Source organism: Danio rerio, chromosome 7, assembly GCF_052040795.2.
Source record: "Danio rerio strain M-AB ecotype USA chromosome 7, GRCz13ab, whole genome shotgun sequence".
Taxonomy (NCBI): domain Eukaryota; kingdom Metazoa; phylum Chordata; class Actinopteri; order Cypriniformes; family Danionidae; genus Danio; species Danio rerio.
This window is the reverse complement of record NC_141027.1, coordinates 3,874,942-3,897,863: the sequence shown is the minus strand read 5'-3', so window position 1 is coordinate 3,897,863 and position 22,922 is coordinate 3,874,942. Positions and strand designations below refer to the sequence as shown.

The 22,922-nt window shown below is 39.2% G+C and overlaps 2 protein-coding genes and 2 long non-coding RNA genes across 5 annotated transcripts in view; 3 read left to right on the top strand and 1 right to left on the bottom strand.

Annotated features, from left to right (window-relative positions):
• Positions 1-22,922, top strand: part of LOC147842925 (uncharacterized) — a 959,952-nt gene that overhangs the window by 319,553 nt on the left and 617,477 nt on the right. The gene's annotated exons all lie outside the window — the stretch shown is intronic.
• LOC147842935 (uncharacterized) lies at positions 137-5,121 on the top strand. Its single transcript, XM_087260516.1, has 2 exons — positions 137-1,165; positions 1,268-5,121. Exons 1-2 carry the CDS (start codon positions 447-449, stop codon positions 1,353-1,355), a joined length of 807 nt encoding a protein of 268 aa, XP_087116642.1. The 5' UTR covers positions 137-446; the 3' UTR covers positions 1,356-5,121.
• si:ch211-63p21.1 lies at positions 4,725-22,022 on the bottom strand. Of its 2 annotated transcripts, XM_087260521.2 has the most exons (8): positions 20,953-22,022; positions 17,554-19,878; positions 15,773-16,652; positions 14,022-14,099; positions 10,609-10,686; positions 10,434-10,504; positions 8,249-8,420; positions 4,725-8,057 (listed from the first exon to the last, which is right to left on the bottom strand). In XM_087260521.2, exons 3-8 carry the CDS (start codon positions 15,842-15,844, stop codon positions 7,830-7,832), a joined length of 699 nt encoding a protein of 232 aa, XP_087116647.1. In that variant the 5' UTR covers positions 15,845-16,652; positions 17,554-19,878; positions 20,953-22,022; the 3' UTR covers positions 4,725-7,829. The 2 variants fall into 2 exon arrangements, with proteins under 2 accessions (XP_087116647.1, XP_087116646.1); XM_087260520.1 differs by lacking the exon at positions 17,554-19,878 and having other exon boundaries at positions 15,773-15,871; positions 21,844-22,022.
• On the top strand, positions 14,398-15,488 carry LOC147842934 (uncharacterized). The gene is made up of 4 exons (XR_015495312.1): positions 14,398-14,539; positions 14,634-14,716; positions 14,789-14,857; positions 15,150-15,488. It is a non-coding gene; the product is annotated as an uncharacterized LOC147842934 (long non-coding RNA).

Sequence of the window (22,922 nt, the reverse complement as noted above, 5' to 3'; positions counted from 1 at the left end):
GGAGCGATGTGCACTAGTGGGCGGAGCTTTCCCCTTCTGATGACATCATACAAAGGGAGAATATCAATCTAAGGGTTTCTGCAGACTGCTTTTTCACTTGTGCTTGGTTGTACACTATATCACAGTGTTGTACAGTGACGTCACTGGCGTCACTGTCTCCGTTCGGTCACACACTGTGTGCTTGAAGTTTGGACTTGCTATTTACTCGCAATTTAAATCTTAATCATTAAATTCTTCCTCATTCGCTAAGTATTTGTCTCTCCTACTTAGGGTGACCAAACCCTTAATACATTTATACAAACAAAGCTGCTTTAAAAACGATCTGTCCCTCGAGCATCCGCCTTTTGTTTGTAGCTTTAGCCTGCTAGCGCCGCTGGTCAGCTAAAGCTACCGACCTCTTTGACCATACACTTTTGACTTACTGGCTTTGCTCTTTACCCCGTAAAATGTCGCTTCCGTCTCTGTCCTTGTGTGCAGGAGAAGCATCGATGGAGGCGTTGGAGCTGGAGCTGGAAGAAGTGGAGTCCCAGATCCATGCGCTGGTGGTAAGACGGTCGCGGCTACGGGAACGGCTCCTCGCCGTACCTAATGCTAAGGCCGTCTCATCACCTAAGGTACGTGGAAATTACAACCACATCATTCCCTCTACCTCAACCCCGCGTCCTTCTCTGTCCAGGCCCAGCGCACCCGGGGCGCGGCTCAGCCAGGCGTCGTTCACGCCGACACCCGGCTACCACGGCGCCTGGGTGCAGCCGCGCAAGGTGCTTCCCAGATCCCGGGGCAGAACGTCTCCGCCTGTGTTCGAGATCTCCACGGAGAACCGCTTCTCCCCTCTCCGCGAGTCGGGTCCCGATGTGGCCATCATCGGTGACTCGATCGTTCGTCACGTCCGTGCCGCCTCCTCAAAAGGTAATAAAGTACGTACTTTCTGCTTTCCTGGTGCCCGTGTGAAAAATATTTCTACACAGATTCCAACCATCCTGGGCGCTGCCGAGAGCCCTGGTGCCGTTGTCCTCCACGTGGGGACAAACGACACCGGGCTCCGGCAGTCGGAGATCCTGAAGAAGGACTTCAGGAGCCTGATCGAGACGGTTCGACGCACCTCGCCCGCCACGCAGATCATCGTTTCTGGGCCGCTTCCTACCTACCGCCGAGGAAATGAAAGGTTCAGTAGACTTTTAGCTTTGAATGAATGGCTAATAACATGGTGTAAAGAACAGAAATTGCTCTTTGCTAATAACTGGAATCTTTTCTGGGAGCGTCCTAGGCTCTTCCGTCCTGACGGCCTGCACCCCAGTCGAGCCGGAGCTGAACTCCTGTCGGACAACATCTCCAGACTACTTCGCACCATCTGACTAGCAGGTAAAAATTCACAAAATTCACACTATAGCCACCTAGACTCTTGTTCACCCCACTTAAACATCAGTAACGCATATCTGGCGAATCCTATAGAGACTGTGTCTGTTCCTCGTATTATTAGATTAAGAAATAAACGTACTGTGTGCTCCAGGAAAAATCTAGTAAGAATCAAACCAGAAAAACCAGTAGAAAGTGAAAATACAAATTTCGTAAAACTTGGTCTCCTAAACATCAGGTCACTTGCACCTAAAGCACTTATCATTAATGAAATAATAACAGAAAACAATCTTAATGCACTCTGTCTCACTGAAACCTGGCTGAAACAAAATGACTATATTAGCTTAAATGAAGCAACTCCTCCAGGATTCTTATATAAACATGAGGCTCGTCAAACTGGTCGTGGTGGTGGAGTTGCATCAATCTTTAGTGATTTCCTTAATATTAAACAGAGAAACGGACTTATGTTTAGCTCCTTTGAAGTATTATCGCTTAATGTTCAGCTTCCAGATACTATACAAAAACCTATGTTATCTCTCGCTTTAATCACCATATATAGACCCCCAGGACCCTATGTCAAATTTCTAAAAGAATTTTCTGATTTTATTTCTGACTTACTAGTCAAAACTGATAAAATGCTAATTGTAGGTGACTTTAACATCCACATAGATGACGCTAATGATACATTAGGGCTCGCGTTTATGGATTTAATACACTCACTTGGGATAAAGCAAAACGTTGTGGGTCCAACCCATCGCTTAAAGCATACATTAGATCTAATTCTGTCTTATGGAATCGAGGTTATTGACGTAGACATTATACCACAAAGTGATGATATTACTGATCACTACCTCTTACTATATAAGCTGTGTTTACCTGAAATCAGCAAACCCGCTCCAATACTCCGCCCTAGTAGAACTATTGTTCCGTCAACTAAAGATGAATTTATCAATAACTTACCTGATCTTTCTCTATTTCGTAATGCACCCGCAAACTCAAATGATCTTGATGTAGTAACCAGCAGTATGGATGCCATCTTTACTAGCACACTAAATACTGTGGCACCCATCAAATTAAAAAAGGCTAGAGAGATTAAAACTATACCATGGTATAATAGTCATACTCGTGCGCTCAAAACAGCAACCCGCGCCCTGGAACGTAAATGGAAAAAAACTAATTTAGAGGTCTTTAGAATTGCGTACAAAGACAGTATGTCCAGCTATAGGAGGGCTCTAAAATCTGCCAGGACCGAGCACCTGCGCAAACTGATAGAAAATAATCATAACAATCCTAGATTTTTATTTAACACCATCTCTAAATTAGCAAATAATCGGTCATCCTTGGAACAAACTACTCCACCGCAAATTAGTAGTGATGACTTCATGAATTTTTTCAGTAATAAAATAGAAGGCTTTAGACAGAAAATAGGAGATGCCAAACTTTCTGCACCGGCTTATACTCCAAATCCTGTAAATATTTCATTAAATCATAATAATAACCTACACTGCTTCAAAATCATAGAACATGAAGAGTTAGTAAAAATTATAAATAGCTCTAAACCAGCTACGTGTATGCTGGACTCAATTCCAACAAAATTACTGAAAGAGCTGCTACCTGCTATAGGAGAACCTCTTCTTAACATTATCAACTCTTCTTTATCTATAGGCCATGTTCCAAACTCTTACAAGCTAGCTGTTATTAAGCCTATTATTAAGAAACCGCAACTAGACACCAACAACTTAGCTAACTATAGGCCTATTTCTAATCTTCCATTTATGTCTAAAATACTAGAAAAAGTTGTTTCCGCTCAATTATGCTCTTATCTGCAGACGAACAATATTTTTGAAGTGTTTCAGTCAGGTTTCAGGGCTCACCACAGTACAGAAACCGCCTTAGTGAAAATAACCAACGATTTACTCTTAGCTGCTGACCGAGGGTGCGTCTCGCTATTAGTTTTACTCGATCTTAGTGCGGCATTTGATACCATTGACCACAATATCCTCATAAATCGTTTAAAGTCTACAGGTGTCCAGGGACAGGCTCTACAATGGTTTAAGTCATACTTAACTGACCGCTACCAGTTTGTAAATCTTAATGGACAGCCTTCACAAATCTGCCCAGTAAAGTATGGGGTGCCTCAAGGATCAGTTTTAGGCCCTTTACTGTTTACAATTTATATGCTACCTATGGGAGACATTATTAGAAGACATGGGATCAGCTTTCACTGCTATGCAGATGATACTCAATTATATATTTCCACTAAACCTGACGAGACGTCTGAACTTTCTAAACTAACTGAGTGTATCAAAGATATCAAAGACTGGATGACCAACAATTTTCTTCTCTTAAACTCAGACAAAACAGAATTATTACTTATTGGGCCTAAATCTTGCACACAGCAGATCTCGCAACTCAATTTACAATTAGAGGGATACAAAGTTAGCTTTAGCTCTACTATAAAAGATTTGGGTGTCATATTAGACAGCAATCTAACTTTTAAAAACCATATATCCCATGTCACAAAAACTGCCTTCTTTCATCTGAGAAATATCGCTAAATTACGAAGTATGCTATCCATCTCTGATGCAGAAAAGCTAGTCCATGCTTTTATGACTTCGAGACTGGATTACTGTAATGCTCTATTTGCTGGCTGCCCAGCATCCTCTATTAACAAACTTCAATTAGTACAAAATGCAGCTGCCAGAGTTCTGACCAGGTCCAGAAAATATGATCATATAACCCCAATTTTATCCTCCTTACACTGGCTGCCTGTTAAATTTCGTATTGAATTTAAAATATTACTTCTCACCTATAAAGCTCTAAATAATCTAGCTCCTGTTTATCTAACCAACCTTCTGTCTCGCTACGAACCAACTCGCTCCTTAAGATCTCAAAATTCAGGGCTTCTGGTAGTACCTAGAATAGCAAAATCAAGTAAAGGAGGTCGAGCCTTCTCTTTCATGGCTCCTACACTCTGGAATAGCCTTCCTGGTAATGTCCGAGGCTCAGACACACTCTCCCAGTTCAAAACTAGATTAAAGACCTATCTGTTTAGTAAAGCATACACTCAGTGCATCACCTAGCGGGTTCCACACTGGCTTCTACATCTTGCTTATATACACTATGAACAGCAGCTACGCTAATTATTCTCTTTATTCTCTATTTTCACCTGGGGATACTCATCCCGAGGTCCTCAGATTAGGCGGAGTCACTGATTGGATCCAAGACCAGCGACGTGATGATCCCAAGGATTCCATATTCGGGACCAGGCCATATCCTGAGCTGCTGCTGCGCTGATGGTCATGGGGAGTGGAGAACATGAGTCTGATTCCAGCGACGCTCCAGGGACAGACGAGTCTTCATTGAGGCCATCTTCCAGCATAAACCACGGCGAATGAATTTCTGCACAAGACTTTTGGCCAGCGGAGAAATTAAAATGGTCGTGCCCAACTGAGTCTGGTTCTCTCAAGGTTTTTTTTCTTCACTCCCATCAGGTGAAGTTTTTTTTCCCTCTCCGCTGTCGCCACTGCCTCGCGTGGTTCGGGATTGGTGGAGCTGCGCATCGATGGATTTGCTCTTCGGTGTTTGAACTCTCAGTAGTGATTGGATCACACTGAACAGAGCTAAACTGAACTGAACTGAACTTAAACACTAAAACCTGAACCACACTGTTCCAGTTACTATGACCATTTATGTGAAGCTGCTTTGACACAATCTACATTGTAAAAGCGCTGTACAAATAAAGCTGAATTGAATTGAATTGAATTGAATTGAATTGAATTGAATTGAATTGAATTGAATTTTATCAACTCTGATTATAAAAAATACGATTAATTTATTTTGACCATTAGATGCTGGATATATTTACACACTGCTGACACACAACTGTGTTTAAACCCCTTATAAAAGTGATTTTGCATAATAGGTGCCCTTTAAGCTCAATTCCACATTAGTTTTCTTTGAAATGCATGTTTTTTCTCATTTTGACTTTGTCATCACCTGATGTACATCATTTTACTAATACATTTAATAATAAATAGTTTTTGCTTTTGATTTTAAAATCAATAATTATGGCTTTTGTTTCATCATTATACTTATTTAACCTTCATTTTGATGTAGTACACCAAATCTAGGTTTTTAATCTCTCAATTAAGACTCTCAAACTTTTATCTCATAATTACAATTTAATACGTATTTAAGCTTTTAGACTTCTGGTCTCATAATTGTGACTTTGCATTTTTAACTCGTGTCATAACTTTGATTGTGTCATAATCTTCCATTTACATCATTATTATGACATTTTATCTCATATAATTTAACATTTTAACTCATAATTATGATTTAGTGTCGACAGTTTGGACTTTTTCATAATTTTGTCTCATAATTTTGACTTAATATCTCATAATCTTTTAGTTACGTATCAATATTATATATCTATATCTCATATTTATGGCAATATCTCATAATTATGTTTCAATCTTAATTAGTATTAATTAGTCATTTATTATGATGAATTAACAAAATTATGAGTATTAAAGCATTTGTTTTATTTTATGGCAAAAGTGATTAGTGCTGTATAAAGGGTTGCTTTAATTTACTGTACATGCCCACATTAAAAAACAATACTATAGTAAGTTATAGATACTAGAGTGTTATGAACCATACTATAGTAAAGTTTATTATACTGCATATGTTATAATATTTACAACGTTTGAAAATGAATGCTCCAGCATACTGCAGTATTAACTATAGTAATCTGTTAAACTGTGATAGATATTGTAGTATAATTTAGTATTTACTACAGTAAACTGTGGTGTACTGTAGTTTGATATACTCTTTGGCTGTGAAAAATATAGTATGCATCATTGTATATATTAATATAGTTGTAGTGTAGCCATAGCAACTGTAGAATCGCCACAACAGACCTATTACTGTTGTAGTTATGCTACCATAGCAACTATAGAGCAACTATAGAATCACCACAACAAATCAGTTGGTGTAGTCGTTTTGTTACCATAGCAAATATAGAATCACCACAACAGATCAGCTACTACATTTGTTCTGTTACCATAGCAACTGTAGAATCGCCACAACAGATCAGTTCCTATAGCTGTGGTGTTACCATAGCAACTATAAAATCAACACAACGGATTAGTTACTACAGTAGTTGTTACCATAGCAACTATAGAATTGCCAAAATAGATCAGTTACTATAGCTATTATGTTACCATAGCAACTACAGAATCGCCACAATGGATTAATTACTATAGTTGTTCTGTTACCATAGCAACTATAGATTCACCAAGGTAGAGCAGTTAGTGTAGTCGTTCTGTTACAAAAGCAACTATACAATCACCACAACAGATCAGTTATTATAGTTGTTGTGTTACCATAGCAACTATACTATCACCACAAGAGATCAGTTATTATAGTTGTTTGTATTACCATAGCAACTATACAATCACCACAACAGATCAGTTATTATAGTTGTTTTGCTACCATAGCAACTATAGAATCCCCACAACAAATTAATTACTAAAGTTGTTGTGTTACCATAGCAACTATACTATCACCACAAGAGATCAGTTATTATAGTTGTTGTGTTACCATAGCAACTATAGAATCACCACAACAAATTAATTACTATAATTGTTGTGTTACCATAGCAACTATACTATCACCATAAGAGATCAGTTATTATAGTTGTTTGTATTACCATAGCAACTACACAATCACCACAACAGATCAGTTATTATAGTTGTTTTGCTACCATAGCAACTATAGAATCACCGCAACAAATTAATTACTATAGTTGTTGTGTTACCATAGCAACTATACTATCACCACAAGAGATCAGTTATTATAGTTGTTGTGTTACCATAGCAACTATAGAATCACCACAACAGATCAATTACTTTAGTTGTTGTGTTACCATAGCAACTATAGAATCACCAAAACTGATTAAATACTATAGTTGCTGTGTTACCATAGCAACTTTAGAATCACCACAACAGATCAGTTAGTGTATTCGTTCTGTTACTATAGCAACTATAGAATTATCACAACAGATCAGTTAGTGTTGTCGTTCTGTTACTATAGCAACTATAGAATCGCCACAATAGATAAGTTCCTATAATTGTTCTATTACCATAGCAACTGTGAAATTACCATAACAGATCAGTTAGCTGTTCTGTTACCATAGCAACCATAGAATTGCCCTAACAGATCAGTTAGTGTAGTCGTCGTTACCATAGCAACTATAGAATTGCCACAACGGATTAATTACTAAAGTTGTTGTGTTAACATAGCAACTATGAAATCACCACAACAGATAAATTCAGGTACTTTACTATAGTATGGATCAGAAACTATAATATTTACTATAAATTACTATAGTAATTTAGTATAGTATTTTTTCTTTTAGGTGTGGACAGACGTGCAGGGAATGGCCTGATGACCTGAGAGTGCTGTGTTCAGGTGTCAGTGAGCGGCAGGAGGAAAGACATGAGTAAGATGATGATGATGGTGATGGATACAGACAGAGGGATGAAGAGCAGGAAGCAGGACAAAGTGACAGACGGTGGAACAGGAAACGCCATCAACGACCACTTCCTGTTGGTCGGTGTGACGTCTGTGAGGCTTTGAGTGTCTCGAGCTGCGCAGCGACAGATCACCAGCGGCCGCACCTGAGAAACACTCTCCTGAAAACACAGAAGAACAAGCAAAAACACTCAGGCAAACACACACCCGCTACAGGTTAGAGACAGACATAAGTGTTCTGTCATCATCAGCCATGTTTCCATGATCCAGCAGATTTTGGAATGTTGCATTATAAATGTCTTAATGTTTGTTATCATTAATATTTCAGTGTCATCCTCCAGTCATCACACACCTCCAGTATTGTTCTGTTGTGTGTGCGGTGAGGACTGAGCCGTAAACTCCAGCGATGTGTCCTGTGGCTCCGCCCACCATCATCTTCACTCTCAGTAGTGTCCTGCCGTGTGATTCGCTGGCGCTTTCTCTTCCTGGAGCTGATTCGCTGGAGGGAACCCGCAATCTGGAGTCTGATCCAATCACAGCACAGAGAAAGAGTTGTGAATGCAGTGATTGTGCAAGGGTGTGCGTTTGTGTGTGTACACTTTGTAGCTTTGGTATATCACCAAATGTCCCCACAAAAATAACAATATCAGTAAATCTTGACCTCGTGGGGACAGTTTTGGGTCTTCCATGAGGAAAAGGAGGAGAGAATATACAGTCTGTACAGTAGAAACATCATTATGTCTGTGGAGAGTCCCCGTAAAACATCTTAACCCAACGCATGTGTGTGTGTGTGTGTCTGTTTGTGAGTATGTATGTGTAACTTTGCTTAAAAGAGTGTATGTTACTGTGAGTGATGGTGTGTTACAGTGTGTGTGTGTGTGTGTATGTGTGTGTTACTGAATCTGAGTGTGTTACAGTAAGTGTGTGCGTATGTGTGTGTGAGATTGTGAGAGTTATTATGAGTGTCTGTTTATATATGCAAGTGTGTGTGTGTGAGAGAGTTTGTGTTCACATGTATGCGAGTGTGTGTCTGCAAGTGTGTATTAGTGAGTGTGTTTGTTATTGTCTGTCAGTGTGTGTGTCTGTATGTGTTACTGTGTGTAAATGAGTGTTACAGTGTGTGCATGTGTGTGTATTTGTGTTACTGAGTCTGAGTGTGTTACAGTAATTGTGTGTGTGTGTGTGTGTGTGTGTATGTATGTGTGTTACTATGTGTAAAAGAGTGTTACTTTGAGTAATAGTGTATTACAGTGTGTGTGTGTTTGTGTGTGCGTGTGTGTGATAGTGTATGTATGTGTGTTACTATGTGTAAAAGAGTGTTACTTTGAGTAATAGTGTATTACAGTGTGTGTGTGTGTGTGTGTGTGCGTGTGTGTGATAGTGTATGTATGTGTGTTACTATGTGTAAAAGAGTGTTACTTTGAGTAATAGTGTATTACAGTGTGTGTGTGTGTGTGTGTGTGCGCGTGTGTGTGATAGTGTATGTATGTGTGTTACTATGTGTAAAAGAGTGTTACTTTGAGTAATAGTGTATTACAGTGTGTGTGTGTGTGTGTGCGTGTGTGTGATAGTGTATGTATGTGTGTTACTATGTGTAAAAGAGTGTTACTTTGAGTAATAGTGTATTACAGTGTGTGTGTGTGTGTGTGCGTGTGATTGTGAGAGGTATTATGAGTGTCTGTTTATTTATGCAAATGTGTGTGTGTGTGTGTGTGTGTGATTGTGAGAGTTTTTATTAGTGTCTGTTTATTTATGCAAGTGTGTGTGTGTGTGTGTGTGTGTGTGAGAGAGCTATTATGAGTGTCTGTTTATTTATGCAATGTGTGTGTGTGTGTGTGTGTGTGTGTGTGTGTGTGTTTGTGTTCACATGTATGCGAGTGTGTGTCAGCGAGTGTTTGTCTGCAAGTGTGTATTAGTGTGTCTGTTAGTGTCTGTCAGTGTGTGAGTGTCCGTATGTGTGTTACTGTGAATAATAGTGTATTACTGTGTGTGTGCGTGTGTGTGTGAGGGATTGTGAGAGTTTTTATGAGTGTTTGTTTTTATATGCAAGAGTGTGTGTGTGTTCACATGTATGCGAGTGTGTGTCTGCAAGTCTGTATTAGAGTTGGTTAGTGTCTGTCAGTGTGTGTGTCTGTATGTGTGTTACTGTGTATAAAAGAGTGTGTTACTGTGAGTGAGAGTGTTACAGTGAGATGTGTGTGTGTGTGTTACTTTGAGTGTGTTTATATATGCAAGTTTGTATGTGTGTGAGTGCGTGCATGCGTGCATGTGTGCGTGCACGTCCGTGAGTATGTGTCATTGAGCTTGTGTCCTCAAGTGTGTATTAGTGTGTGTATGTTCGCAAGCATCTGTATCTTAGTGTGGGGTGTATGCGAGTGTGTGTACAATGTGTGTGTGTGAGTAAGTGAGTGAGCAAGTGAGTGTTTGTTACTGTCTGTCTGCCAGTGTGTGTCTCACTCACTCACTCTCTCTCTCTGTCTCTGTGTGTGTGTGTGTGTGTGTGTGTGTGTGTGTGTGTGTGTGTGTGTGTGTCAGACCTGCTGTCGGTGTCCTCTATGTCTGCGTCTGCATCACTGTCTCCCTGAAGATGCGTCTGCACACACTCCTCCTGAAACAGCAGTCAGATGAGTAAACTCTCCTCTACATAGGACTCAGTCAGTGTGTGTTTGTGTGTGTGTGTGCGCGTGTGCGTGCGCGTGTGTGTTTGCTCACCTCTGTGCCGTATCCCTCTGAGTATCTGGTGATCAGCGGCCGGTTTTTACCACACTGGACACACTTTACACTGCTGTCCTGAGGAGAGACAGGGACATGATCAGGTCAGGACTTACACTGTAGCACTCACTTTACTTTCATTTACAGCTGAAGTCAGAAGTATTAGCCCTCCTGTTTATATTTCTCCTCTGTATTTTCTGTTTAACGAAAACAATATTTTCTCAGCACATTTCTAATCATAATAGTTTTAATAACTCATCTCTAATAACAGATTTATTTTATCTTTGTCATGATGACGGTAAATAATATTAGACTAGATATTCTTCACTAGTATTCAGCTTAAAGTCACATTTAAAGGCTTAATTAGGTTAAAGTTAGGGTAATTAGGCAAGTGACTGTATAACAGTGGTTTATTCTGGAGACAATACAAAACTTAATAATATTGACCTTACACTTTTTTTTTTTTATTGTAAACTGCTTTTATTCTAGCCAAAATCAAACAAATAGGCCTTTCTTTAGAAGAAAAAATATTATCAGACATACTGTGAACATTTCCTTGCTCCATTAAATATCACTTGAGAAATATTTGACAAAGGATAAATTGTTCACCGGAGGGTAAATAATGTTAGTAATGCTTGCCGTCAACTGTTTGTTGTGTAGTTCTTAGGAAGGAAAGGGCTAAATTAATTAATAAAAACTAAAAAAAATCCATAAATGTTAAATAAAGAAGCAACTGGTGGTACTTAAAGAGACCAAAATGTTGTTGTTTTTTTCATATAATGTTTTATTTATTATTTAAAACACTGTATTTTATTATGGTTTGGGCGTTTAAATGTATATTTAAATGTAATTTATATTTTTATTTGTTTAAAATGTATGCATTTGCAGTCAATAGGTTTTTTTCTCTTCTCACCAAGGCTCTGTTTATTTTATATTACAGGGAAAAAAATGTGAGAAATTTCTGCAGCCCTGACCATACCTGTCAACATTGGGATGTGAAAATAAGGGATGTGCCCACCATAATGAGGGATTCCCCTGACCCTACCCGTATAAAAATGCACACATCTAACATTATAATGAAAGCATTTGACTGCTTTCCTAACTTTTTATGCTTATTTAGGATGAAATTAGTTGTGTTTGAAAAAAAAAACACCCACTGAGATCGACATCTTTAGATGGTATTATTAGTTATGTGGATATCTGTTTAAACACACACCCAACACCCAGACTTTTGCTCCGCTTCAAATCTCATGTACAGAATCCATTTGGGAAACAGCGTCTATTTATCACTATGGAGCGCGTCAGCTGACAGTCACGCACCGCTATAGACTGTTTTGAGGATTGCATATGAAGGGGAGACACACCTGTAATGAAAAGGAAGGGAATCCCGCCATTTTAATGCTTATTTCAAAGTGTTTTCATGCCTTACCAAAGCGAAAGCACAGAACAGACTCATATTTAAGAGCGAGGGGCGGCCCCTGGTGGTTCGGCGGTATGGGTTGAGTATAGGGAGGCTTGACTCTTTAATGTCTATTTGCCAACCTTCAGAGAAAGACTGAAAATACAGGAGAAATACAAGAAAATACCTTTACGGGATGACAGCGGGATAGAACAGTAAAATACGGGAGAATCCCGAGAAAAACGGGAGGGTTGACAGGTATGGTCCTGACTCACAAGCTATGAGCGTCCAGTAGGTGGCGCCACAAACTTAGCTACTGCAGCAATGATAGAAAACATGCAGTTTGTGCATGTGTGTGGAAACGTAACATTCTGTAGTGCATTATTTAAGGTTATTTGGAGATTTCAGACATCCGCAACGCATGGGATGTCTCCACATATGTAGTCTCCACTACACTTCATAATCTGTAATTGCCTCTCTGAATATCACACTAACTGTACAAAAAATAAATAAATAAATAAAATAAAAAAAATAAATAAAAAAAATTAAAATAAAAAATAAATAAATAAAATAAAATACTAATACTACAAATACTTCCCTTCTTAGACTTTACAGACCTGAAACTTGCTTATAGCACTTATTCATTGTTGCTCTTGGTTGTGTAAATTGCTTCCTTGTCCTCATTTGTAAGTCGCTTTGGATAAAAGCGTCTGCTAAATGACTAAATGTAAATGTAAATGTAAACAAAGAGCAGAGGAAAAGTCAGCAGGCAGTATGGACCTCCTCACCACTACATATTTAAAGCCATAATCGCTGTAAAATGACAAGAAAAAAGTTTTCTCCCCCAGAATGCTCGTCACACGTCTCACTGCCGCAGCTGGTTTAATTAAAAAAAAGCTAATTACTGGTTTTGCATTTGGGTCCGTTCACACCAAAAATTAACAGAAGCCGGTTTGCTTGAAAGCATATTGACACCAGCTCTTCTAGCAGGTCTCAGTACGCTTATCTGGTCGACTTTTAGTCACACCAGAATTTCGTAATATCGTTTTCCATGATTTTCGCTTTCACAACTACCCAAGCGAAAAACCTGCTGAGGTCTATGTGATGTGATATTACATTCTGGAAACGTAGCCCCGCGGAGACCACGATTTCTGGAGACCACGATTGGCTTAGTTTTAGTTTTTTAGAGTTTTAGATTTAGTTTTTTTTCGAGCGAACGCTGCGGGGCGGTGTGACGCCGCTCTTCCTCTTCGCGCTCGCCGGCTGACAACTCGCCTCCGTGTGGAGGGCTTTCCCGCTGCAACTAGTTTGTCTGCTTAGCTCGCAGTGTTACGTCGGCGATTCCACAATGAGCCGGGGTTGTAATAATGACAATAACGAACCTATTAGAAATAGATAAAGAATATATTACGATGAGCACATTAGGGTGACACGGTGGCTCAGTGGTTAGCCCTGTCATCTCACTCACAGCAAGAAGGTCACTGCTTCAAATTCCAGCTTGGCCAGATTTCCTCCATGTGCTCCGGTTTCCCCCACAGTCCAAACACATGCGCTATAAGTAAATTGAATAAACTAAATTGGCTGTAGTCGCCATTATGTTTTTAAAAAATGGTTGTCATGCCAACTTTATACTATACACAGAAGCTTGCAATGGTTGCCCCGCCTTTGAGCTCCTCTGATTGGTACACTGCTTTTTGAGCTGACAAAGATGAGCTGCACTGCTTATGAAAGTTGAAGATCTTTCCAACGGCGTCTAAAAAAACGCTTCAAAAGGTGCAAGCGTAGAGGAAAAACATGTCCGACATTTGCATTTACATAGAAAACCAATATAAAAATAGTGCATTAGAGAGAATGCACACTCTATGTGAACGACCCCCAGGTTTTAAGCAATACGAACCCTATTTCTTCATACTTTTGACAATATTTGGACATAGACAACACATTGTAAAGTAGTATAGTCAGTTTGGCAGTGATAGATAAGAAGCTAACGCATCCCTCTTGTTAAGTCACATACCTCTGGTGAATGTTGATCATAGAAGATGGTATTTTCACACAAACACACTCCGATATTCGGTCCACAAGCCCCCATGTCCTACAGAGATGAACACGTCATGTGTGTTTGCAGTAATGACACTTGATCTGCCACACACACACACAATGGATTTGGTGGTTTATGAGGACTCTCCATAGGCCTAATGTAATTTACAGCGGTGGAAAGAGTACTGAAAAATCATACTCCAGTAAAAGTACCATCACTTGCTTAAAAATGTAGCGCAAGTAGAGTAAAAGTATCTGTGTGAATGGGGTGTTAGTGTTGTTGCCATATTGTAATGAGACTATGTCTGGGCACTACAAGTCCCAGCAGGCTTAGCGCCATGCAAGGAAGTGTTGTTTATGTGCGGACACTTTATTTCCTGATTGCGGCGTAAATGAACAACAGGTTGTAGATTGCTCAGCGCTATATAAGTGAGTCAAAGTTTGTTTGCCATTTTGCTGTCGTTGTTGCATTCTGGTCGCGGCACGTAAAGGCCGGTAGGTAGTAAGTTTATTTGTGTGATGTGCGGTCTCTCTCTCTTTTTCTCGCGGAGTTTCCTTTTTTAACGCATGCATAAACTGACATTTATAGAGTCAACACTTCACGTGAGGGGTAGCTGATGAGCAAACAACATTTAATGCTGCCAGATCTTCATTGCGAACTTATTTAAAGAGGTAGTCGTTTTATAATTTTAATAAACCGTTTTTAGTATTGTGTTTTAATGATATTATCCTTTTTATTTCTAGTGCTATTACGGGATCATTGTCTGCTGATTGTTGCCTGAGTGTCAGCATGGGAAATTAAGGATCTTAGAGGTATTGTTTAAAACAAAGAAGGGTTTTTTTATCTATCTTAATGCTTGTTTTATTTATAGGATGTTTTATTCTGTTTGTGATTTTTATATTCTGAGTTTCTGTGTTGTAATAAACTGTGTTTCCCCTTTTTAGGGATGCACGGTTGCCTTTTACTTTAGACTTACAATAATATTTTTGTTATTGAATCTTTTTTTGTTGACTTTTGTATGCGAATTTGGGTTGTTCATTATGTTGCTAGGTTGACAACAATTTGTATTTTCCTTCTTTTGTTAAACTTTTCTTTCTTTTGTAGGTTCTGTTTTGGATTTGTTTTACCATCAGTGGCCACTGGGTTCCCTGCATTGTGGATGGCGGTGGAGAAAAGGTGGTTGGGATTGTGTGGTGATTTGGTCACTGTTGATTTTTGTGTTTTTTAGGTTGCAGTGTGATTGCTGTGAGCTGAGTGTGGTGAAAACACTGCTGCTTGGGTACCTCATCTGTCCTCACTTTCTGGGTAACCGGTGGCCATTAGTGGTTTGTTTTTTTTCTTTTCTTTTATTTAGTTTATTTACTTTTTCCTCCTTGTTTGCAATAAAGATGGAGACAATTTGCATACTACAACTTGTGAAATAAAATATAATTGTTCTCCTAATTGTAAGTCACTTCATTTACCCTCTGCTAAATCATTAACACTGACAAAAGTCATCTGGTCACAATATGTTTGGGAATTAACCATAATAATATCCTAAACATATAACCTTTATTTTACATCTACAGAATCGAGAGAAAATCCTGATTTTGATTTTAAGCACAAAAAAAACGTGTGGTTCTTATTTTAGCCTGAATCGTGCAGCCCTGGTTATACACATGTCATATACAAATTAGTGTCCTCATAAATCACCAAAACCAGACACACACACACACACACTCTCCTACCTCACAGTCATTGTCGGAGTTGTCGGAGAACAGGCCGTTTGAGTCGGAGTCTTTTCTTCTGATCAGCTCCATCTCTGCCTGACTCACTCACACCTCCACCTACACGGCCCAGCCAGAAATAAAGAAACACACACACACTCAAACACACATATGCAGAGCCAGGCACAGAGACAAATGCATCTGCTGACATTCCCATTCAGTAATTACAGCAGAAACTGTTCCCTGAGAGTTGTGGGAAGGCTTAAGGTTGGTTCATCTGCAAAGTATACTTCTGTCATCGATCACTCGCCCTCTGTTTATCGTTCATCCCAACACAAATAAAAATATGGTAATTAAATGAGAGATATTTGTCCCCCATCAAGTCTGTCGCTTCTAAACATTCATCAGGAGATCCAAAAATAATCCTTTAGACATGATCACTCACTTGTTAAGATGAGCAGATTTCATTTCTATATAAATATTGATCTGCAAACACAAACAGAAGGTCACCAAGCCTCATTTGTTCACAGAGAAGCTCAAATGTGCAAGATACGACCAGAGTCATTTCGTTCTCTCACTTGAAAAACTACCCTTATTTGTCATCATAGACGGGTGGCATGGTGGCTCAGTGGTTAGCAGAAATCAAGAAGGTTGCTGGTTTGAGTCCCGCATGGGTCACTTGGTGTTTCTATGTGGAGTTTGCATGTTCTCCCCGTGTTGGCGTGGGTTTCCCTCACAGTCCAAACACATACAGAGGAATTGATTACCTAAATTGGCTGTAGTGTGTGTGTGTGTGTGTGAAGGTGAGAGTGTATGGGTGTTTCCCAGTGCTGGGTTACAGATGGAAAGGCATCCACTGTGTAAAACAGTTGGCGGTTCATTCCGCTGATAAATAAAGGGGCTAAGCCAGGGGTCAGCAACCCGCGGCTCTAGAGCCGCATGCGGCTCTTTAGCGCTGCCCTTGTGGCTCCCTGGAGCTTTTTTAACAATGTTCAAAAAGATGGGGGAGGTTAGTATATATTTTTGTTTTAATATGATTTCTATAGGAGGACAAACATTTTTAACGTTTTCAAATGCTGTAAAAGTGTGTAGAATTAATATTTAATTTCAACATTTCTGTGTTAATTTCAACCTGCGACATAGGTTTCTATGAGCAGGGCGGGATGCCAGGCATGTGGCTGTTGTACACAAACCTGGAGATAATAAAGCATGGAAAACCGTTCACAGATGGTGACTACATGAAGGAGTCATTCATCAACATATTAGAACACCTATTTGCAGAATTCAAAAACAAAATCAAGATAATACAAAAAATTAAAGATGTACCTCTCTCCGCTAAGACAGTGAAGGAAAGGGCTATTAAAATGGCAGGTAACATCACCGATCAGCAAACCAAGGACATTAATTCAGTGACAGCATACTCAATTGCCTGTGATGTGACCGATATTCAATGTGCTTTTATGCAGGTATGTGAACTCTAATGAGCCGCAAGAAGAAATGATCAAATTAATACCACTGAAAGACCAGAGACTGTGCTGAAGTGTTTAAATGACAACGAAATAAACACCAGCCACCTGATTTCAGTGGCTATTTAATCATGAAGGCTCATTATGTATTTATAGCCAACTTAATCATTTTTATAGTAGGCTAATATAGCTACTATAGATACATACAGCATGTGTTTCCTTCATTATAAAGCTTATATAAGGCTTTACATTTTTTGCGGCTCCAGACATATTTGTTTTGTTTTTTTTTTGGTCCAATGTGGCTCTTTCAACACTTTGGGTTGCCGACCCCTGGGCTAAGCCAAAGGGTTTGATCGAATGAATGTCCTCATAGATTATCTCACATCAAGAATGAACTTCAGTGGTTCTTACATGTCAAAAATGAGTCTTATTGGTCCTCACTGGTTCTCATATGCCACAAGTAAACATCATTGGTTTTCATATGTCAAATATGAGCCTCATTGGTTCTCCAATGTCAAGGGTGAACATCATTGGTTGTCGCATGTCAATAATGAGCCTTATCCCTTTGTTTAGTTTGATGTCACCTAAAGAAGCTTCCAGGTTCAAGCTCTCTATCAAACTGTACGGGGAGCATCAACAAATGGTACTAATAAACTTTTACAAAGCGCTTGAATACTTTCAAAAAATGATTCCAATATACAGCTGAAGTCAGAATTATTAGCCCCCTTCAGTTTTTTTTCTTCTTTGTTAAATATTTTCTAAACGGTGTTTAACAGAGCAAGGAAATGTTCACAGTATGTCTGATAATATTTTTTTCTTCTGGAGAAAGTCTTATTTGTTTTATTTTGGCGAAAAATAAAAGCAATTTTTTATTTTTTAAACAGCATTTTAAAGTCAATATTATTAGCCCCTTTAGGGCTGTATATTTGTTTCCGATAGGCTACAGAACAAACCAACATTATACAATAACTTGCCTAAATACCCTAACCTGCCTATGTCACCGGGTGTCAAGGGAGCGAAGACAAGAGGTTGGATCCAAATGCAATTTTTAATGAAAAAGACTATTCCTGCAGGCAAAAACAAATGAGGTCAAAAAACAAGAACTCAGGTATCATAAAGGGCATCGAAACATGCAAAAACAAAGCGATGATCAAAGTACAAAAAGTTAAAAAACAATACTAGAAATACTAGTCATCAAAACATAACTAGAAAAACTATAAACAGCACTACACTCACTGAAACCATACAGGTGCTGACAAACAAAGATTCCACCTTGACTGGTGTGTGCAATGTGTATAAACAGTCCAAACAATTGATGATGACGATATTCAGCTGTGTGTGATTAATAGTGACTGGTTTGTGCAAAGGCATGCTGGGATATGTAGTTCATGAATGACATGTGTAGTATGCCAGCGATCTTTCAGGAACAGTTTGCTGGTTATGTGACAGCCTAGTTAACCTAATTAACCTAGTGAAGCCTTTAAATGTCACTTTAAGCTGTATAGAAGTGTCTTGGAGAATATCTAGTCCAGGGGTCACCAACATGGTGCCCGCGAGGATCTCATGAGTTGCCCGTGGGCCTGTTATAAAATTAGCTTACCATAGCACCACATACCAGTAAGCTGCATCTAATATTTTTTGCAGCTATTCTTTTTAAATCACACTTGCATTGGTGTACAATTGAAAATGAAATTAAGTTATATATTCAAAAACTTTTAAAACAATTTCAGACAAATGAAGTGTTGCATATTGATATTTATCTGTTTCCAATCAATGTTGGCAACTATTGTGAGAAATCATTAACATGATCAGTGTCTTCACATAGATGAATATCATTCATTATTAATAGCATATCATTAAAAGTAAATTGAGCAAATTTGTTATTAGGAAGTGTGTATCAAACTGGTAGCCCTTCACATTAAACGATACCCAAGAAGTAGCTCTCAGCAGGGGCGGACTGGCCATCTGGCAATTCTGGCAAATGCCAGAAAGGCCGGACCAATTTTTAAATGTGGGCCGGTCAGTTTTTAAAAAAAATATGTATTGTTTTTAAGTGCAGACAGCTTTTATCGCTTGCTAGATGTGATATTATGATGATAATAATAATAATAATAATAAATGTTAAGCATTTGGCCCAATCGGCAACTGCCGCCTGGTTTCAAGATGGGCCGACCCAATCCGAGGTTACCCATACATAATGAAAATCTGGCAAGAATGTCATATTATTTCACCATCTGCAGACTAAATAGTGAATGTGCGTGTCTGTGGGTGGGGCTGTTTCGGTGTGGTAATTTGGACTAGTGTGGCTACAGTGCCAGGGCTGAATTTTTGTTTCAGTCCGCCCCAAAAGGTTGGTGACCCCTGATCAAGTCAAGTATTATTTACTGTCATCATGGCAAAGATAAAATAAATCAGTGATTAGAGACGAGTTATTAAAACTATTATGATTAGAAATGTGCTGAAAAAATCTGCTCTCCGTTAAACAGAAATTAGGTGAAAAATAAACAGGGGGGAGAATAAATCAGGCGGGCTAATAATTCTGACTTCAACTGTACATCCACGCCAAATATCAGATGGCCAGAAAGTGATTTTTTTTTTTCTGAAATTGGTAAAATATCGATGTCTGTGATGCAGCATGTCCAGAGCAAGTGTGCCGCAAGCCTACGTTTGAGTGAAGGTTTCGGCCGTTAGATCGCCCCCTGGGGGCTGGCTGCAGTACAAGTCATAAAGCCCGCCTCCTCCGTGTTAATGAAGGAGACTTGAGCCCAAATAAAAAAAAATATTACACTTGCAATAAAATGTCCCGAAAGATAGTTCTGGTCGATTAAGGCACTGGTTATTGTGCTGAAATAGGTGCAGATCTTCATTTTTGTAAACAGTTTGTTTTTAGCAGTAATTTAATGCTGGGCGTGTCATCGTGATTGACAGCTGTGATTGACAGTTTCTCAAAGCGCGGCGTCTGAACTTCGGCAGGAGACTGAAGTGTTATTATTCGATTTCTGTGTTATTTCACCATGACAAAAATGAGTTCAGCAGTAAACTATAGTTTCTGACATACATGATCTGGTGGAACACTGTTTATTCGCTAAGTTCAGGGCTTTTTTTCGGGCTTTATTAGTTTGCTGATACACGCCTAGCCACCCAGATAGCAAAACACAGTTCCGGCTAGATTCTCGCCTGCCGGAGACTTATCTCTTAGAGCTCAGACTGACTAATGTTACCTCTGCTGGACCTACTCCGGACGCCTGGACTCACTGCCCGATTTCAGTCCGAAATCAATCGAGCCAGATGCGGCGGCCAAGCGAGCAGGCGCTGCCGCATGCGAGCCGGAATCAGCCCGCGACGCCGCGAGTAGGTTATGCGCTGCGGCCTGGAGCTGGCGCGATTGAATATATAAAACCCTCATATTTGTTAACGTTATTACATCCATTTGTGTTGATATGACAGCAAACGCATGCTGAGAAGTTCGGGGGGCGTGGTTGATTTTACATAAAGCGTTTGATTGGAAGCTCGACTCTGCTCATTTTCGCGGCTCCTCCTCTGGCTCCATCAGACAGTCCTTCTGCGCATGTCAAGGCTCCAATTTCAGCAGTCTTTTGCGACAGTTTGTGCCCGTCAAGCAGGCGTTTTGCCCTCAAGGCGTTCAATGGGAAAAAGGGCTGTCGCGTCGTCCATATTTTTTACAGTCATTGGTCCAGAGACTGTTGGTACACCCTGATTTTGTAAGAAATTCACTTTTAATGTGTGATGAGACCTAAAGGTGGTCATTACTGAGCATTTTCTCATTTCAAATGAGTAGCGGCTTGAAATGGTATCCCAAAAGTCTTGCTGCCGAGAACAAATAACAAATATAAAATTAATACTAAAATAGCGGATAGCAACTAATTATTCATGACAACAGAAGTGTAATCTTTCAACTTTTGAAAGTGAAAAAAATACTTATTAATTTTTGTTGTTGATGCAAATTTAAATATAATAGGCATTTATAAATATAAATAGATTTATTGTCAGTGATGTGCAGCTAATTATTAATATATTAAAATATATAAATAAATATATTTTAGATGCCAGTTTTACTTTTGGCATCTAGTGTAAAACCCTGAAGCAAAGCAAAGCATGCACTGACACGCTGATGTTCGTGACAAGTGTTTGAAGTGTTTGCAGCATCAGTTTGAAGCGTCGACACGCAGCCCTGCTCTCGCTTTTCACCGTATTATTAAATGCACGTATAAAGAGACATTCATCTACTGTTCTCATTCTCTTAAAATCATCTTTTGACATTACCAGGAAAAGATCATTTCAGATTCCAGCTCAATCCCACGCGCATCTGCCCCGGCGCGCGCATTACGTAATAGAGGCGCACATACTTTCAAATAGCGTTCAAAGCGCGTGATTTTTCATTTTCTTTACTTTATTGCGTAACACCTCCGCTGAAACATACGCAGATGAAGAGTACTGTCAATCATTTAAAGTAGTTATAAACACACAAAACAACAAACTAAAGAGTTTCGCGTGAGATAAATTAAAGCAAGCGCGCGACGACCGCGTCAAATAGTTCATTACGAGCGCGCGACTAATACAAAGCGCGTCAATCTCAACTTCTGAAAGCGCTCACTCTCGACTTACCTCATCTGACAGATGACACATCCTCGCAATAATTCCACCAATGTCATCCGATTTATTCGAGGACTCAAATGAGGAATCAGGACGGGTCCTCCTCGGCGCGCTTGACATTGTAGTTTCGGTGTCAGTCGCGCTCGTCGAATAATAACGGTGCAGTCCGCGGGAGCGCGCCTGCCATAAATAACATTCCGGAGATTTATGGAACGCGCTCGCTCCCGGTGGAGGACGCAGGTGACGTATGGCGCTTTGACGATGACGTCTCTTTATCACTAGATATACTACACGGAGAGAAGTCGAAGTAAATAAGACACGAAGTGTTCATGAAACAACAACAACAACGAATTACAGCGTGTGTGGGCTGTTTCTAATGCAACGTATATGGGAGGAAGCGTACATTTGACGTTGCTCTCTTCTCTGGCTGCTGTCTTACATTAATATATCCAATTCTGAAAGTCCTATTAACGTTATCATTCAGTTTTTTTTTTTTATTTGAGTGAATATGCATGCAAAAAAATAATGAATTGTGGTATATCCTTCAGGGTAAAGTCTAGATGGGATACAGTTCTGGATACCAACATCAATATAGCATAATTTTTGTGACAATTAATTTGTTTTATATTACTGTGAGGGGTTGGATTTAAGGTTAGGGAAGGGGTTAGACGGCAATCAAATTTTTTTTCGATCTGTAATTTAATATTAATAATAATGTGTGTAATTACTAGGTAGGGTTTAGGGTTTTTTATATAACTTTATAAATACACTGTTTAAGTGAACTTGATCAATACTATAAACATTTATTTTCACTAGTGATAAACTACAATTTAATGGTCAGTTTAATAAATAATATGAATAATTATCTGTATAATAACTGCTCTGTGTTGACATCACGTTTGTTTGGAGTAAAGGTAAACATTAATAAAATACAAGTTAAGGAGTAATGAGTAATTTAATAAATCATATGAATAATTATCTTTAAAAGAAACCCGGAAATGTGAAAGGATTTGTTAAAACAAGATAAATAAGATGCATTAACCTTCATTTTAGAAAAAAAAGTGATATAATAGACACAGTGCGATCAAACG